This window comes from Alexandromys fortis, unplaced genomic scaffold (assembly GCF_014885135.2).
Source record: "Alexandromys fortis isolate MF-2015 unplaced genomic scaffold, M_Fortis_MF-2015_v1.1 scaffold_21, whole genome shotgun sequence".
NCBI classification, from domain to species: domain Eukaryota; kingdom Metazoa; phylum Chordata; class Mammalia; order Rodentia; family Cricetidae; genus Alexandromys; species Alexandromys fortis.
Genome location: NW_026067905.1, coordinates 14,496 through 33,912, shown reverse-complemented (window position 1 = coordinate 33,912; position 19,417 = coordinate 14,496). Strand labels below are relative to the sequence as shown.

The window sequence follows — 19,417 nt, the reverse complement described above, 5'->3', positions numbered from 1 at the left end:
TGTATTCTCTCACTTAGCCCACACAAGGAGCTATCATTCGTACCCACATCTTAAAGACAGGGCAAGTACAGAGACGTCTGATGGCCTGCCCAAAGACGGGCTTTAGTCATGAGCAATCTTGACATGAGACAAAGGTGTCCAGGTGACACAGTCAGAGTCATTAAGTTACAGTAAGGAGAATGCACCTCTTACAACATTGGTCTACAAATGGCTCCTCGGTATGGCCACACAGTAATTCTACCTCATGTTTCTTCCCTTCAAATGATCGGATGGAGGGGCCCTATTTTTCTGCCTTAACTATCAAGAATTGAGGAGGCTCTTTCCAGGGCTTGGATACAGCCTGTATATCCCAAATATGCACTTGTCGGCAGCCACGGGAATAATTCATCACAGTCAACAGGTCTGTGATTCCAACCCAAACCACGTGGCAGTTGTCGACTCTCTGTCTTGATTTGGATAAGTCTTTCCATTCCCTGTGGTCTTTGTGATCTTTATAAACCCCTACATCCAAGGTTGTATTTGAGTTCATAAATATTCCTTGACTACTTTAAAGAATACTAGAGGTATAAACTAAACTGCCAGTTTTGCTAAATAACACATTTCTAAGATAAACATGTTCATTGTTTGCTCTCCTTACTTATAGTCAAAATTCAAACATTAAGTACTTCTTTTTCTTGGTAAAATAAAAAATGCAAGCTTTTAAAATTACAACAAATTGGTATTATTTTTGGAATGATATCTAACATTGTCTTTGAGCATAGCCATCCTTGCAGAGTCTAGAAACCCAAAAACATTGGAGTTACCCAAACATGTTCTGATTACCAAGGCACTAGTGCAGACTTGTTATCAGAACCCTGGCCCAGAATAACAGCCCTATTATCTTATAATCAGCCATGGTAGAGATTCAACTATAATATTGAAATTTGCCACATGTTTACTCGGTCACAATAAAAACGGGTCCTGGAGAAGCGTTGTGCGGATATTTTTGTTAGCATCTTACCCACTTTGAAAGCACTATTCTCGCTGTCCAAATATGGAGCATCCTCTGGGAACCCTGGGGGTGGTAATAATTCCAGAAGCACACCCTAACAGGTTCTTCCTTTAAGGATGCTTGAAAGCTGCTGGGCTCTGACTGGATCCCATATGGGCTTGGAAAAGTTAGAGCGAATGTTGGCCGCACTCTTCCTGGCCCATTTGCATATGTTCTTTAGTATGCAGAATGTCTCTGTATATAATTTAATTGTTGTGGGTTTTTTCCTCTATTAATACATATGCAAATGCTTGCTCAAGCAGCTGTGGTGTTTAATCCTAAGTGTGCTTCTGTCTGTCTGCCCTGCAGGCTCAAGGTCAAAGAGAGAGGAAGCAGGAGAATTCAGTCTTCTAACCTGTGAGAAAATTCACTCAGAGAGAAGCTGGGAAGCAGACAGCGTCCTGCAGCTGCAATGTGGTCTCAATGCTAGCTGGGTAGTTAGGTAACCCACTAGGAAAGCTTCAGACAAGAACCTCAACATGGAAACACACCCACTTCCTGTAATGAGGTCACACTGCACCTAGATCTTTCCATCTGATATTGTTTTTTTCTTGACTTTTCTGGATCTTTCTGTTCACCCTCTTGGCTGAACTTCCCTCTCTGCCCTGAGTACTCTGAAGACTTTATTGGTGTCTCATCATTGCTGTTGACTTCTTTCAAAGGTTAGAAAGGTGTTTTCAGAAACTTCAGGCTTTGGTTTTGTTGGAATCCATATCTATCTTGGCTGAGCACTTCATTTAGAAGCTGATGCTGCTTCAGCTGCTGCAGTCTTGATAGCTATCCAGATTTCAGCTCCTATCACGGGGGCTTCTCTAACACACCTGGTGCAGGTTCATGCATCACAGTGAAGACATGTCCCTGACATGGCAAGAGCTCCTCACTTCAGTTATAACAAATTGGAATCTTGAGCCTTTATATTCTAAAGTTATTCTTTTGAATTTTTGAAATAGTTGTAGTAAAATTTTTAAAGTTTAATTAATTCGATAAGAATTCTTGATTGAAGACTACTTGCTTATTCTGAGCAAAATATGACTGTCCAAAATCCCAATCTTCGCTTCCTTCTGCTTATGACTGTTAATCATTGGTTGGAGATGGTATTTTTGGCTTCCTATAGGTAGAACAGGTGGTAACCATCTTTTGGCCAAGACAGATACAGTATTTATAAAGTGAGAAGAAACTGGATAAATATTTCCTTCCAATTTCAAATATTAGAAGCCTAGCTTAAAAAATAGAAATAGGACAGTACAGTATAACTACTATTAAAAGATTCATGATGCTCATTAAGTAAAATGCAAATTAATGAGAATGAATAGGAAAAATAAATGCTAGATGGAAGTCTGCTGCAGTCACTGGGTTTTATTAATTAGGACCAGACAACTCCCTTAGCTGATCTCACTGAGGCACAAATGTCCCAAAATCCTGTGTTAGCTTTATTTTGTGTAAATAGTTAGACTTCATTTTAAATAGAGAAATAAAGTTAGGTCAATTTTGTATATAAATAAAAACCCGCTTTCTTTAAAAAAGAACTGAGATCATGAAGAAAAAATCCAAATCACTCAATTGCACATGGGGAAAAAAAAGTAGTTAGAAAAAAGGAATTAAAAAAAGAAATCAAAGGAGATAGAGAAAAAACAGGTCAGGTCGGTATCTGAGAGCGTTAATTGGCTAGTTACTGTTTTGATAAATATATCCATCTATTATTTAGACACAGTTTACGTCAGTGTTGCCTTGGTAAGATGAGCCATACTGTGTCACATAAAAGCACCTCCAGCGGCATATTCTTCTGTGTGTCTGTGAACATGTTAGCTTATAATATAGGAATGATTAGATGTTGCAACATTTCACCTCTCCTTGGTAAATTAGAACGACTTCAAAAGAATTAGACAATTGCCCTAAGTACAAGCACACAGTGTTTATGCAGCAACCCATTGTTATGCAGAGGTAAGGGGAGGAACAATCAGGAGAGGCAGAGCTAGCTAGAGCTTTCTCACACCCTAAGTGTCTTCTAATAGAGACTAAAGTAATCACAAAGTCCCCCAGAGGTTAAATACAATTGGCTTCCGAAATTAATCATATGTTGCATTATTTGATTGGAAATTGTTGTTACCCTCAGCACACGATAGATTCTTAGTGCTTGAAATTTGCTAAGCATTCTTTGGGTTCCTTGAGGTGCAATGAAGCAAGGAGGAGGTCCTGTCCTGGTGGGGTGCACCATTTCCAGGAGACAGACAAGGACTCAGATGAGTGCAACGAGGCGTTTGGGGGGCGACTTCAGGGACCTTGGTTTATGTCTTAACCAGTGCAGTAAGGTAGGTGTCAAAAAGGCAAAACTACAGCAAAGAGTCAAAGGTGAGGGTGGCCTTCCGGGCTGAGGGGCACCTGCGGAAGGAAGAGCTACTCAGAAACCCAAAGGTCAAGCTTCTGCTTGGCCAGTCAAGGGATGGGGAGAGAGCAGGGTAGATGGGACAGACCAAGGCTGTTTAAAGAAAGGTGACGAGCTAATTTTGGCAAATACCATGGTGCCAGCCACACACACAGGTTTTCAACCATTTTAGTAAGAATAGTTCTCTTTTTAATATAATATTAATATGATCTTATAGAATTAACCTAAAACTATTTTTCTATTATATAAGTCAGAATGGTTCATTTGATTTGTTTTTACATTTGCTATTTATTATTTTTAAAAGATTGAGATTATATGGTAAACCATTAAAAATAAGCTTAATTCATTATATTGCAGGTCAGTAATATGAGAAAATCAAATAACTTATTGAAATTGTAATGATAAATTTTATTCATCCCCTGTCTATTTAACAGTTGTCTATTGAGTCCATAATACACAAAAAACACTTGGTGAAACTCAAATAATGACCGGCCACTGACATCTGGATTTTGATTGTTAGAAACCAGTGTGCTGGCTCGTTTGTGTCAGCTTTTCACAAGCTAGAGTTATTGGATAGGAGGGGATGTCAGCTGAGAAAATGCCTCCATGTGATCAGGGTGTTGGCAAGTTTGTAGGGCATTTTCTTAGTTAGTGGTTGATGTGAGGGGGTCAGTCCATTGTCCTGACTGCTATACAGAAGCAGGGTGAGCTACTCATAACTGACAAACCAGTAAGTAGCGCTCCTCCCTGGCCTCTGCACCATCTCCTGCCTCCAGGTTTCTGCCCTGTTTCAGCGCCTTCTGTCCTGACTTCCTTTGGTGATGAACAATGAAATGGAAGTGATAGCCAAAGGTGCTTTGGTTATGGTATATTTTCTAACAGCAATAATAGCCCTGACCAGAACAACCAGACAGTAGAATTTAGAACATACACTACAATAATTTTAGCACATACTTGGGTTCAAGTCTTTCCTAAAAACAAACTAAGTGTTTTCATATGAAACCCGAAGGGCAAGTCTGAGTTGCTGGGTGAATGAGATGGACACGCGGCATTGACAATTCAATAAAATTTAGAATCATGTAGGAGATACACCTTAGGGCGTGTTTCTGAGTGGGTGCCAAGAGATTCACAGCAGAGACTGCACACGATTGCTGTGGGACAACGGTCTATACCCTGTCACTTGTATTTTAAATAAATGCTGATTGGCTCGTAGCCAGGCAGGAAGTAGAGGTGGGGCAATGAGAATTCTGGGAAGAGGGAAGTTTCAGTCTGCGGTTGTCATCCAGACACAGAGCAAGCAAGATGTGACTGCCTCACCAAAAAAGGTACCAAGCCACGTGACTAACACAGACAAGAATTATGGGCTAATATAAGTTATAAAAGTTAATAAGAAGCATAAGATACTAGGCCAATCAGTTTATACTTAATGTAGACCTCTGTGTGATTTCTTTGGGACTTAAAGACTGTGGGAACCAGGCAGGACAGAAACCTCAGTCAACACACCATAATGTGGGTGACAAACTTCCACGGCTAATTAAAAGAGGGAAAGTGAGAAAGCTATATGAACGCAAGAATTATCACCTGGTGGTCTGCCAAGAGATGAGGAGGCAGCCTCAGGTTCCTGCCATGACAGCCACAAGCTCCATCAACACGCTTTTTTGACATGATGGACTGTACCCCCTCAACTGGGGGTATAGACATCTATTTTTACTTTCTGTACCTAACATCTTAAACAAGAACAAGATATAACAGTGACTTCTCTTTCACATCAAAAGATTGTTTTCATCAACAAAGCTAATGAAGTAAGCTGGCAATACCGAGCCTGACAGACTACCCGAGGGCTTCTGGGAATGAAAGACGAGCTGGCCACGCCTAGCCAGTTATGATGGGAAAAATGGTGGACTCTTGACATGTTTAGTGGAAGGAAGGAACACACACTGAAGGAAGAGATGGGGACAGAGGTAGCACTCCTGTTCTAGGTGGAGAAAGAGATGGAATGACAATGTTCACTGAGCCCAGGGAGTGAGCTGCCAGGGCATGGGGGAAGACAGCCCTTGGGGAGGTCCATTTGTGGCTGAGTCTATAGTCTACATAAACATCTATATCGTCTTCCCTGTATATGGCCAACAAGTAGGTGGTCATGTGACTGAGAACCTTAGAAAAGATGTAGGGGGCATGGGACACAAAGATAATTTTACTCTAAGAGAGAAATTTTAAGAAAAGGTAATTGGCATAATATGTTCATTTCATTGCATTCATAACTGAGATTGATTCATTTCTCTCAAAAACAAAAGTAATATGTGATGATGTTTCACATATTTTAACTATTTCTAAAATAGACAATGATGTCAGTTTTCATATGAAGTACTTTTTATTATATATGGTAGTAATTGCCAGGGCCACAAAATAATAAATAGTAAAAAAAATAAAAGTCATTTCATCTAAGGTGTGTCGTTTTTCCGGTCTTCTGAAGTCATTATGCTCATCTCTGTTCTTCCTTTAATAAAGTTCTGGGTTATCTTAGAGTGTGATACAAGTTCGAAGGGTCATATGCGCAAAATTATGTCAAAAGGAAATGACATAAAAAAGGGATGAGTAAATGAAGCCAACCAGCAGTGGAAGGAGATCTTCAGAACTCCTCCTCGCATTTGGGTCCTGGAAGTATTTAAACTTGAGCCTGTGTGAAGGGGTGTGAACCTAAGAGCTCAGGGCCTAAAGTGGATAGCCACCACTGTCATTCCAACTGCTCACTGTGGTTCCAGAAAGCTCTCAGAGGAAATTACTGCTGCAGTTTGATTCTGCGGTTATTGAGTTGGAGAAGCTCTTGAGAGAGACGGACTCCGGAGTTACACATAACATCTCCTGGGCACGGTGCACCAAAGGTGATGATTTCAATACTGTGGAATTTGAACTCGGTGTTCCAGCTTCCTTCCTCGTCTAAGAGAACTGCTAATAGCTAACACTACAGGCTACAACAATAAAGAAATGAGAGGGTCCTAGGAGATCCTCACCTGTGCTGCTATGAAGGAGTCTCGCCAGCAGCAAGCAACATTAGTTGCTATGGCATTTTATTTTAATTGAAATTATTGTATTTGAACCCAAGGGGAGGGAAGGAAAATATCCTATTTTCATTTAAGGTTTCTCTCTCCTCTCCCCTTTTAGTGAGGAACGAGCATAGAGTGAGACCAGTGCACGTCTGTCAGGGATACGTAATGAAATCCTTGGTTGTTCCTTCTGTTCCTTCCTAAGTTCAGGGTTCCTACCACTGTCTTGGGAAGGATACCCCTGGATTCATTACTCCTCACCCAAAACAAATAGAAGCAGATCAATAGTAGCAGAAAACAAAACAAGTAAATAAGCCCACGAGATCAACTCACATTTTTAAGACAAACAAACAGCAATTGGCACCATCATCACTGTAACCATGATCTCCCTCTCCTAGAACCCGCTGGAGTGCTTCCCTAAGCACTGATCATGAACCTCTTGCCTCTGACAGCTTCTCATGTCCCCTTCCCTGTCTTCCCACAGCATTATATATGTGAACTAGTATCTAGGGAGCAGGATGAATAGCGAGAAAGCTGGGCCTGTGGCTTTAAGAGGACTTGGGTTATGGAGAAGGCACTCTTGAGGAAAGTCCGGAAAAGAGAAAAACCCAAGTGCTCTTTCTTAGCAGGGTGGCTGAGAAGTTACAAAACCTAAAACCTCACCCCCTAGACACACGAGAGAGCTCTGAAGAAAACAGGATGGAGAGATTGAGTGTGTGCAGCTGTAGGAGTACTTGTGCTCCACTGGGGAGTTTTCTTGAGATGGAATGGTTAGAAGCAGAAGGGTGGGGTGCTTGCTGCAAGATGGGGTACCATCACAGCCCACAGAGAACTTGGAGCAGGGCCTCAGCCAAGCACTTCAGGCTGTCTGCGGAGGAGCATGGGGCAGGGAGCAAGGGGCAGAACTCCTGCCAGCCCAATGGCTGTTGTCAATGGGGGATTGGACCCAATCACAAAGAAGATGTGAGAAATTTACTGACAGACCCTCCCACTCCAGCTTACTGGGAAACTCTCTTCAGTGCCCTGGAAATCTACACACTCAATGTCTCCTGGGTGCCATTCGGCATCTCCACAGGCATTGTGAGTGCGTAAGAAGGAGGCCTGTAGGTAGCTTCTTCCTTTATTTCTGGTCTCTAGAATGGGGTTTCTGACCTAATAGCAGACAATCAGGCAGTGAGATGTGAAGTAGACATGCGAGTGACGTTTCTGGCAGGACCGGATTCTAGCCCCTGACAGGATCAGGGAGTCCACTGAAGGCATTATAAAGAGCCGGACAATGGAGCCTAACAGAGATGGGAAGGGCATGGCTTACATTCCCCTCAGACAGAGCATTTCAGAAAGTCTTTCTCAGTGGAGGTGGATGTGCTGACTTGTCCAGACTACTATGGATGGCTCCTCTCAAATCCATCGGGGAGGGTCAACAGAGGGGGTGGGGAGGAGACAACCGTGTCTTTGTAGGCATGGAGCAGGTTGAAGTTAGGTTGAGGGATTCATAGGCTTTGCAGTAAAGATGCCACAGGCCACTCAGCAAAAACCCTAGAAGCCCTGAAACAACAAGCCCTTGGGATTTTTGTGTGTAAATACCAACCCCTTATCATAATTGCAAAATTAAATTATGTGTTTATGCAACTACATTTTATGAGTATTCATAGCTTTCTGTGAAGATGTTTTGATGACCAACTTTCTTATATTACAGTACAATTTTTAATAGATGTGATCCTAACTAAAATTATAAACTTTAATGGATACAAAACCAGGTACATGGAAACCTTTCTCAGGCAACATGAGGATACATACCTGCAATCTTCTAAGAACTACATAGTAACAGTATAAAGAGCAAATGAGGGAGGAGGGTAATGTGTTCAAGACCAGACAGCCACTGACGGAGGAGTGGGAAACAGTCAAGACTAGATGGAGAAACTTAGCAAGAGCCCATTATCAAGGGAAAAGAAATGAACTTTGCCCTGCTACAGATTAAATTATGTTTAAGAAAGAGCAAACCTGTTTGGCCTCAAAGGCTTCCCTTGTTTCTCAGTAGAGAAACCCATACTTCAAACCTTGAGAAATATTGAAAACATATCAAAATGGAAATCAAACTTAATTTATGCCAAATATTCTAATACGTCTTAGAAAAGCAGCTTAGATGCCAAGCAATGCTACTCGTTAAAGGAGATGGCAGGGGACTCAGTGGACACTTCCATCTTGTGGTCACCTTCTCTCTCCAGAGAGTCCCAGCAGGTGGAAACTCTCAATGTGAATCCTACACCTGAAAAAACTTAGGTTTCCACATTCAAATCTGATGCTGGAGACTGCCCTTCCTTTTCCCGTCAATTCCCCTATTCTTTTCAGTCCTTTAAGAGAAATATCTTTTCTCCTAACTTCATCATGAAGGGCATTGTCTATTACCTACAAGCATAGATGTTTTCAATGTCAGGTAATGTAAGGCATTCCTTGAAAAAAGTTAGAAAACATGTTTTACCCATAGCAAACCTAGACAATGAGTATATCTTTGCCCGTCTGCTGCTTTACTTATAACAACTCTTTCCCACATTGCTGTTATTCCCCAGACACCACTGAAGAGGATAACAAATGTTAGAGCAATTGTATTGGCCTCACAGCCCCAGCACGTCCCAGTGTGTTCCTAGCTCAAAGAAACAGCCAGCGTGTAGTTTCCATGGAAAAAATAAACTAGCAATGGATGTTATATCTCTGTAGAAGACTCTCTCTCAGCCTTCATGTTGGCGTCTCCTCCTGCCGATGTCGTCCTTTGACAAATCTGTATGTTCATCAGTTGTACCCAGCTCTGGATTTAATGCAAAGCTCTATCCAGACTAATACCGTCTATGGTAAATCACATCATGGATAGAGTTCAGCTGTATGGCGTGTGCCTGCAGGACATCTGGCTTTGCACACTGTGTTTCCCACGCTTGTAAAACAGTTCCCCAAGAGAAGATAAAACCGAGTATCAGCTTATCGTCTCTTCTCATTAATTGCATAATTCAAAGGCTCACAATAATGGGGCACATGGAATATTTTATGGGGTACCAATTCTGAGACTGAGATAAGGAAAGTCCCCTCTACTAAAACCGTATTGATTCTCTTTTCAACCTCAGAGACATAATTTCTAAAATCACTTGGACATCTGGTAAGGTTATTGACTTTCCAGGCTATACTGGAAATACACAATCTGAAGGGCAAAAAGGTCTCTATTAGGATGTCAGGATAAACTCAAGCTCAAATGGACACCCGCTGACTTTGGTCTACTCTTCCTTGCTTGCTCAAACGATCTGCCAGTAAGCCAGGAGAACAAACGGCTGCAGGTACTTTAATAACATCAGGCATCGTCAACGATTTTAAATAAAATTCTCTTTCAGTTGCCTTGGATCACAGGTATGGTTTGGTCACTCCGACAGGCTGTTTGTTGTCCGTGGAGACCATTCTATGACAAAATCAGGATGCTTACCCCTGTAGGGTAAGCAAAACTGAAACTCACGCTGCTAAACCTTACCAGGCAATGGCAAAAATATAAGTGGTATTTAGTGCCGAGCACACAACCAAAATCAATAATAATCTTTTGGTTGAGGATCAGAAGAAATAAATGTAAAAATAAAACAGATGTGTGACCAAAATCTCAGCCCTCAGTTGTAGTTTGCACTAACAGGATAATGGCTGTCTTCTGCGGTTACTTAACCCCTGCCTCCCCTGCATTGTCTCCAGACTTACCTGCAGCTGGAGTGGGCCTAAGCCTGGTGTCGCTGCAGCGGCAGCTGCCATGGTGGTTGGGATCAGCTGAACAGGGTAAGGGTCACCTAAGTAAGAGAATAAGAGAGGCGTCAGCACCTTTTATCTCCTCTCCACCTGCAAATTAAACTCCTGCATTCCCTCTTTCCAAAAGCCTGCCTTTGTGTGCCTCGCCTGGGCCTAATGAAAAGCTCCATTGTGTAGCCTTTTACCAACGCTCTCCACGGCCCTGGCTGAGAGAGGACTGCGAATAAAAGGAGCAAGCAATTAAGGCTGAAACCTCATCCTCTTTTCACAATGTTATTTAGGAAAATGGGGGCTGGGGGGCTCATGGTTCAGGGGCTGGGGCTGTACTTGGGCACACACACACACACACACACACACACACACACGCCTCTGCAGTCTTGATCGGAGCACATCAAGTCCTTCCTTGCCAACTTCTCAGTCCTATCCTAGATGCAACTTAACTAAAGTCACTTTCGTTTTAATGAGCTAAACACCAAAGACTTAAGCTATTAGTTAATCTTTTGAATGTTGTATTATGGCCTGGATTCAAATAATCTCTTTAATAGGTCGTGAACAAACCCAGAGTCAGGAAAACATTTCATGTTTTTTCTTTCTTCCCTTTCTTGTTGACATTATAGAAAATATTGACAACTTTATTTTCTGGAGATAAATGTTGACAAAAGTATATTTTAAAGGTAACAAACAGACAAACTGAGCTTTCAAAATTGTATTTTAAAAATATGGTTCAAAATTAGTCTAGTTTTTCTCATCATGTATAAAAATGCAGACCCCAGAAGTATATGTGGATTATTTTGTGGATTTTTGATGCAGATATAGAAATATTTATTTACTTAATAAGAGGTAAGGCAGATATCTTCATCAACTATGCATTAGTAATGCAATCATCAGTGCACATTAGTTAACCACTGGAAATATGATATAGCAAGAAGCTGAAATTAGTGTCTATAAAAACAAATTTTCTAATATATTAAACTGGTTTTAGAAACTGAATTGTGAAGCCAGGTGTCTGTAAACCCACCACTCAGGAACCTGAGGCAGGAGGACCCACAATTTATGGATAGTGGGAACTACACAGTGAGACCCTGTGCGAACAAACAAGGAAAAACAAATTCATTAAGGAACTTGTTGAAGTACGCATACATGATGTTCAGATAATTCAGTTTAAAACACCGCGTACCCACGGTAAATGGTAAACACTGCTCTTGGCACCGGAAGGAGAACGTTGAGAAAGTCTAAGGTAAACATGGGGGTGTATTAGGAATTCAGGGAAGTTCAACTGTAGGTTTCCAGAGAGGCCGACAGCATGTTCGCAGAGCCCCACACCGTGTGTCACAGTTTTCTTCATTTTATACTTAGCTCTGATTTTGTGTTATGGTAAATATTTCATACTGGCATGAAGTTTTATATAGATTATATTTTATGTAGATTTTATTTTATATAATGTTTATATAATATTTTATATAATGTTTCTTATTCTTTCTAAAGATAATATTCTAACTTTGTTTATGGTATGGTGACAGACAGCCTGACAAAAAGCACCTGGGAGAATGACAGCTTATCTGGATTTCAATTCCAGGCTACCATCCCTCACTGAGGGGAAGTCAAGGCACGAACTCAGGATAGCTGGTCTGCAGGGAGAATTGAATGTACATGCCCGTGCTGACTGCTTGCTTCCTCAGCTAGGTTTCTTAACCAGTTCAGGGCCTTGCCTAAGGAATCATGCAGCCCTCAACGGGCTGAATCTTCTACAGCAATCATCAATCGAGACAATTTCCTCAGACGTAGTCACAGGCAGATTTGAGTTAAATAATTCCTCAATTGAGGCTCTTTCCCAGGTAACATAGTTTGTATCATGATGAGTGTTAAAACTGACAGCAAAGGAGATAACCCAAACATATACATATATTCCAGGTTTCAAACAAAGGTGGACCTCTGGATATCTGCCCTTCCTGGGCTTTCTCCTTAATGTGGATTGGGTAAGTAAAACCTCTCTATAAACTATAACATTTAGTAAGGAAATTCACAGTTCTGTAAACATACATTGGGACCCCCCCCCAACACAAATCTTGCCTAATAGATCAGAGAAACCTCTGGAAAAGCCGTGTTTAATTTGAGATTGAATTAAGGAAAGTCCATCCAGGGAAAGGTGAGATGGGGTTTCCAGGCAGACAGAGGGTGTTCAGGAACACTTGACACAAGATGGGAATCCCGTACCGTGTTCTAGGTCCAGAGAGCCTCTTCTCCAGAGCAGGAGATGAAACAGAGGTGAACGGGACTGTGGGGGGCACTAGGTGACAACTTATTATTATTATTATTATTATTATTATAAGCAAATATTAAGGCACCTAAGTTTCAGAGGAAGATGACCACGGAAGTGAAGGGGAAAAGCAACTGACTGGGGTAACTTAACTAACAGGTAGAAGGCACAGAAACAGATTTCTGGGTAGCCACTACAAGGCATGGGCAAGGGTAAGAACCTGAGGGTGGGGCAGGGGGAGCTGAGCATTCGGGGCAGAACTGACAAAGATGTCTGTTTTCATGACAAGGCTCCATGGCCACTTCCAGAGTCTCTGCTCCAAGTAACAGAAGACAGGATCTGGGCACATTACGGGGACAAGAAATAAGATCACCATGCTAGAGTAGGAGGCTGAGAGTTACAGGAAAGAATAAGAAAATCTGTTTGGAATATTTGTGTTCCAAGCTCAGAGAAAGGTAAGCGTCCTTCTAAATCTGAAGCTACAAGCCTTGAAAACATCGGCTAGGAGTAAACGCGGTTGAAATCAAACCTCCAAATGAACAGGCACTCGGATTGGAGTATATTCACATTTATAACTTACAGGGAGCACTGAGGCCCCTGTAACTTCAAGAACAAGTGTTTGGTGCTTGGTTTTAATCAGTAGCGTGACCTGGGGAGAAATTCTCAGTGAGAAATCGGGCCTGCGGGGCAGGGTGGCGGCTATCTTGGTAACATTAACTGAGGTTGCAGGAGCCCGCCGAAAATGTGGGTTGCACCATTTCCCAGGTTTGGATTCTAGGTTGTTGGGAGATGGAAAATGTGAGCTGGGGAGGTGAATGCACACACGTATATCTGCTCTCTGCCCTGGACTGTGGGCATGGCTAGCTGCCACCTTGACTACGCTGCCATGGCGGACCACGGAATTGTGAGCTATTATCGACTCCCCCAAGTTGGTTTTGTTAGGGGATGTTACCACAGCAACAGTGAATGACAGGAAGATATTCTGAGAACTGCCAAATGACAGTAAAGGAAGCATCGGGGTAAGATGAGGCCTACAGAGATGAGACTAGGCCAGGGTCTTACTAGAGAGAAGCTGGAAAAAACTGAGCAAGTGTATCGGGTGAGGGTTGGAGGCGGCTGTGGGTAGGTTGCGTCCCTGAGTGGAGGCCACATCCCCTAAGAATTGTAGAGTTCAAGTCCACGCTGAATCCAATGCGTCAGATGCTGCTGGGAGAATTCTGAAGACTCTTAATTTCTGATATTTCTGGCCATGTGATTCCCCTCACCTAAGGTGTGGAATTATCCTCAAATGCACACAACAGGACAAACATGGGGGAGACTTTGCTTGTCAGGTGGAATTACAACCCACTCCCTAAAGAAACCCGGAGCCCCCACTCCTGCCTCCATTCCTGTCCCCCTCACCCCTGCCCCAGGCAGCCCACAGGCTCTGACTGCCCTCAAGAGCTGTCCACCTAGTCAAAGTCAGGATGCCTGAGGCCGGCAAGCACCCAAAGAATGGGGACTGGAGGTGGATTTTCCCAAGTCAAGGTTGGTGATAACTGTCAACAATCCAGAGCTTTGGGCACCAGCGTGGCCGGATCAAGATGAAGGTTGGTCTAATGCCACCTAGCTTTGGGGAATTTCGCTAAATCAGGATGAGTACAGCTTCTGAATCAGAGTTTCCATTTTAATGGGATTTCTAGGTGATCTGGAAGCATCTTCACCTTTGCTAACTGCTGGAAGAGACAACACAAGCAGTGTGAGCGGGAAAGCTTTACTTTTAGAGACAAATACACGCCAACATTATAGGAGGCTAGTCTGCTAATGAGGAGCATCCCGTAAAGACAGGGCAAACATGAGATGGGGGTGTGTCAACGTCTTGTGCCCACAGTGGGAGGGGGGAGGCAGACGATGTCATATACTTGGGCTAAACTGCAATTCGGTATTTTTAACTGCTTAATCTATATGACATTGATTCAGCGGAGGGAAGTTGAAATGTTTAAAATTGAAATTATATTTGTACAAACTAGCTAAAATGGTAAATATTATAATTGTATGGTTATTAGGATCGATCATGTAAATGCTTACAACATTGTAATTCATTTGTATTCCTCATTTAATTGAACACAATCTCAAAATTAACTAAAGCGTTCCTGTACAGGCTCTGGTGCTCTTCACGGTGATAATTCATTTATATAATTTACTTCCCCTGTTGTAAATTAATCAATTAATAAGCACTTGCAACATCCACCATGTGATTAGGAATCTGCCGGGTGCTGTGGGAGACGTACACAATAAAATTAAACAAATCTGGTCTCTAGTCACTGTACATTAATCTTCCCTACCCAGGAGTGTATTCGAGTTGCACGGGTCATTGCTGGGTGCGACAGGAGTTAAAGGCTTGTGGGCGTTAGGGTTTAAAGAATAGTTAAAGAGGGAGATAAGAGTCAATGTGACTTTGGGGGCTGTCAGGTGGCAGGGGGTGGGGGACAAGAAGCAGGCCTTGAAGTCTATGTCCAAACATGAGTGTGCTGTTCACGCAGGGAGCAGAAATGTGGCCTAACTGGTGATGCGTGGAGGAGACCGGAGACTAGAGACATTCTCACACTCAATTATCAGAGAGATATAGATACACAGACAAGGAAAGGCAGCAGACAGGAAGGGACATCTGGCCAGAGTCCAGGGTGGTTGCTGCCTGGAATTCCAGCAGCCCTGAGGCAGAGGCAGAAAGAGCACCAGTTCTGGGTCAGCCTGGGCTCTGTAGTGAATTTCAGCCCAGCCTGAGCTACATAGCAATACCCTGTCACAAAAAAGAAGATAGAAATGTAGGCTTAACAATATCACTAAAGAGATTAAATAACAGACAGACCTGATGACCTAGATATAGTTCAGAAACTCAAGCTCTTAAGTTCCTGTGGAGGGGAGTGTACACTTGCCAAAGTGGTTCAGGGTTCTATGTCACTAACATCTGAAGAGTAATAAGCTCCATGTATAGGTAAAGATCACATATTAAGATCTAGACTAGTCTGTAGCACCTTTAAAAATGGCACATATTAGAATATTACCATTTGTATTATTTACATTCATGACAGTATTCAGTTACCTTCTTTTACGTTTGTATGAAACCAATGTTGTGTACATGTCATATTGTACACAGGCAAACGTATGGATATATATATATATATATGAAAAAGCCATAAGCAATCATATATGTGTGCTATGGGTTGAATTAACTGTATAGCCACTGTTGATATACTGATGCCCTGATCTGTCTGGCTAATCTCAGTATGGCTATACCTGGTTTCACAGAGATAAATAAGCAAAATGCATTCCCTGATAGGCCTTAATCTAATCTAAGAGGAGTCAGTCCATTGTTTAAAGTTGATTAATGGATTGTGTCTGTGTGTGCACATGTACAGTCAGAGGACAATTGTGAGTCGGTTCCTGCCTGCCACGTGGCTAAGGTCTCTTTCTTGCTGTGCCTTGTCTCCTGTGCTATGCACTCCGGGCTGACTGGCCAGCAAGCTTCTGGCTGATTCTCTCCTCTCTGCCTTCCAGCTCAGCTTGAGAGTGCTGACTACAGGTGAGAAAGGGAGCTTTGAGCATGGGTCCCCAGGACTGAACTCAGGCCAGCTGCCTTCTGCAGTAATAGTTTTTCACTCTGAGCCACGACCCCAACCGGAGTCCTGACAGGAAGATGATGTCAGGGCACATCCATACAACCTGGGGAGAGTGGGGAGGACACAGAGGGAAGGTGGCCTCGTGCAAGCTCAAGAAAGAGGACCCATAAGAACTACTTGTCTCTAAGATCTCCTAGCTTCTACAGCTCCAAGAACGCCTGTCTAAGCCACCTAGTGGGTGTCATTTCACTAGAGAACACAATGCCGGTCTAAGGGTGCTGCTGGGTGATGGGTTTCTTATTTAAGGGGATTGGGAACAACAAACTTCAGCAGCAGAAAGGAGTGAAGTCTTAACAACTATGGTGTGTTGGCAGTCACATTCAGCTTCTGAACATAAACAAAGCATCATGGCAGGGCTTCAACACATTTCAGAAGCACTCTGTCCAAGGAGCCACCTCCAAGGCTGACTCCACCCAGTGTGAGATTTGCATACGTTATGCCATGTCTACCTCGATATTGATTTTTTTCAAGTCCAAAATAATCAGAACTAAATATGTTGAAATCTGCCCCAAGTTAAAAAATAAATAGAAATATAGTCACTGAGAAATTTCCTAATGTAGCAATTTAATTCTTAATTGAGGAAACTCAGAATGTATTTTACAAACATGCCATGCTCTGAAGAGGACATGGCAACTATGAAAATTCATAAATGGCAAATCAAAATCCAGACGCTACCAGAGGAGAATCATTTTATAGAAAGAAGGACTGCCACTCATTCGAGCCATCCCTCAATTAACTGGCCCAAGAAAACACTGGCTTATTTTGTAAATACCTCATGGGGAACACCATGAATAGAAGATAATGGAAAACTCTGACTTTTAGAGTCCAATCATGTATGTTATTCAAATTGACTTTCAACTACTTAAAAGTAATTTCTTTTATTCCTCTCTCAGTTTTTAACCATTTGAACAGTTTTTCCCTCGACCGTTCCAAAGTTAATTTTCTTATTTCAAGTCCAAGACTGGAAAATTCTAGCTCAAAATAAAATATTTTATTAGGTCGAAAAATACTCCAAGGCCTAGCTTCCTTAACTGTGGGTCACAGCTCCACATGGGGTCAGGTGTCTGAGGAAGGGGGCTTAAGAAAAGCAGGCAAGGGCAAAAGTGTTCCGAAGGCACAATGTCCACAATTAATTCAGCATCAAACACTTAGGGAGTCTGCTTCCTAGTGCTATGTCATGTGTTAGTCACGTGGGCTCCCAGCAGCCTTGGTTCTGACTGTATGGCATCTATGCTTTGTATGGGACACCATCCCATCACCCGTGACCAACCATTGACCAGAAACACTGCGGATCAGCCTCCAGGCTATTATATCCTAGAGATTTCAGCATTTTTACTCTATATAGAAACTTTTTTCTCTCATGGAAAACAATGGTTTGATTTTGGAAAATAAAGACGTTCAGTATTTCCTTATTCTCATTCCTCAGCATACATAAAACCAATGTATTTGTGGGTTGAATTGGATTATTTGATTTTTAAAACATGCTTCGGATTTGCTGTCTGGAGTTTAATGAAGAATCATTAAATGAATTTTGACTTGTCATTAAGATGGAGTTTTCAACAATTTCATTTTTAAATATTTTGTTTGTGTGCATATATGTCACCTGCTAGTCTGCATGTGTACCTTTTGCATACGGATGCCTAAGAAACCAGAAGAGGGCGTTGAATCCTCTGGACCCAGGATCTGGACCTCTGAGCTGCCTGATGTGGCTGCTGGGAACCAAGCCCGGGGTGCTGTAAGAGCAGCAAGTGCGTTTAACTACTGCCTCATCACCCAAGCCCTAAATATACTGCAGCCTTTTATGTTATATTTACAGAAAACGGTGTTCTCAGCCATGAGGATCATAAATCAAAGTAATCAATCAGCTCTGAGACATGTCAAAGATGGTCTACACTGCAGTAGCAAATATTCAGCCAAGATTCAACTTTTTAAAAACTAATGTGTGCACTGATATTATTAATCTACAAGTTTGCTTTGGTTTTTATTAAATGATAAAAGTACATATATAGCACTGAATTATTTTAAAATAAAATTTTGTCAGTTATTATCAATAAGCCTTTGATTTGTATACTTTAATTTTTTATTCCTGTACTTCTGGGGTCATGTCAGAACTTCTTGGATATAAGAGAGTCCCAAGTGGAAAGAGTAAAGACTAGCATGCCTGCTATAAGACATGCTAGCCAGTGATTTCACACCACAGCCAGGATTGCGGTGTTTCTGAGAAGGCAGATGCTGAGGCTGGTATTAAACCCTGCAGAAGACTGACTGTGTTGAGTTACAGTGATGAGAATCCACATTTCATCCATCTCTAGTTATGTATGTTGCTAGGCTGTATAACAGACAAGACAATCATTTTTCTGAGCAGGGTGATTTAGCTAAGGATTTTGAGAACTAGCTGTGGCCTTTGCCAGGGTCAGGTAAACACATTCAGCAGCTGCCGACTTGAAGCAAAGGCTACTGGAATCTCCAGCTTCGGGGAAACGCGGTGGTAAATACTTCATCAGCAGCATTTATTAGATCTTTGTTTTGCTTCCTTGACAACAGCAGATTTCTTTCTCTAGGTGCCAGGAAATATGAAAACTAAACCTACACACACACATGCACATGCATGCACATAAGTGCACATGTATACACACACACACACACACACACACACACACAGGTCCCTTCTTGGTGGCATTTTTTATCAAATGAGGGAGCGACCATGCAAACACCTGTACTGACCTAGGGATGCTCTGAGCAAAGCAGAAAAGCACTGAAGGAATTCTAGAAACTTCAAGGTAAGTGCTTAGCCTCAGAAGAGACTAGAGCTCAAGGAAGTTTGATTTAGTGTTCCCAGACAGTGGCTATTTCAGTAAGAGGTTACACTTCACGTCCAGATACTTCCAGCATCTACTTTCTCTGTCTCTGTCTGCCGAGTATACACAAGACTCCATCACTTCCTAGAGGCAGATGATAAAGGTCTTTTCAGATGTGCACTTAACACGCCTGTTCCTCTCTAGTTTCTAGGTGGAGAGCTCCATAGGAACCTAGGACACAATGAGGGTTACAAGGACACGGTAGAAGGGGGGTTGAGAAGGAAATTGTTTTTGATCCATCTCAAAGGCTGTTGGGAGAATCAGCAATCAGCATCTTCTGCCTGTGAGGTCCTGCCATTCACTGGGCGGTGCTCACACAGCTCAAACTCCTGTATCTGTTACTCCCTACACAGGCACATCCTGATCTATACATCAGGTGATGCAAGAAGGGGAGAGTGAGCTGTGTGCCCAAAGAGAA

The 19,417-nt window shown here is 42.2% G+C and overlaps 1 protein-coding gene across 1 annotated transcript in view; it reads right to left on the bottom strand.

The window, feature by feature from the left end:
• Positions 1–19,417, bottom strand: part of Sox5 (SRY-box transcription factor 5) — a gene marked incomplete at its 5' end in the record, with an annotated part of 134,091 nt that overhangs the window by 102,062 nt on the left and 12,612 nt on the right. The window contains one exon of the mRNA XM_050135237.1: positions 10,181–10,266. Coding sequence (XP_049991194.1) covers positions 10,181–10,266 — 86 coding nt within the window. The remainder of the gene's footprint in view (positions 1–10,180; positions 10,267–19,417) is intronic.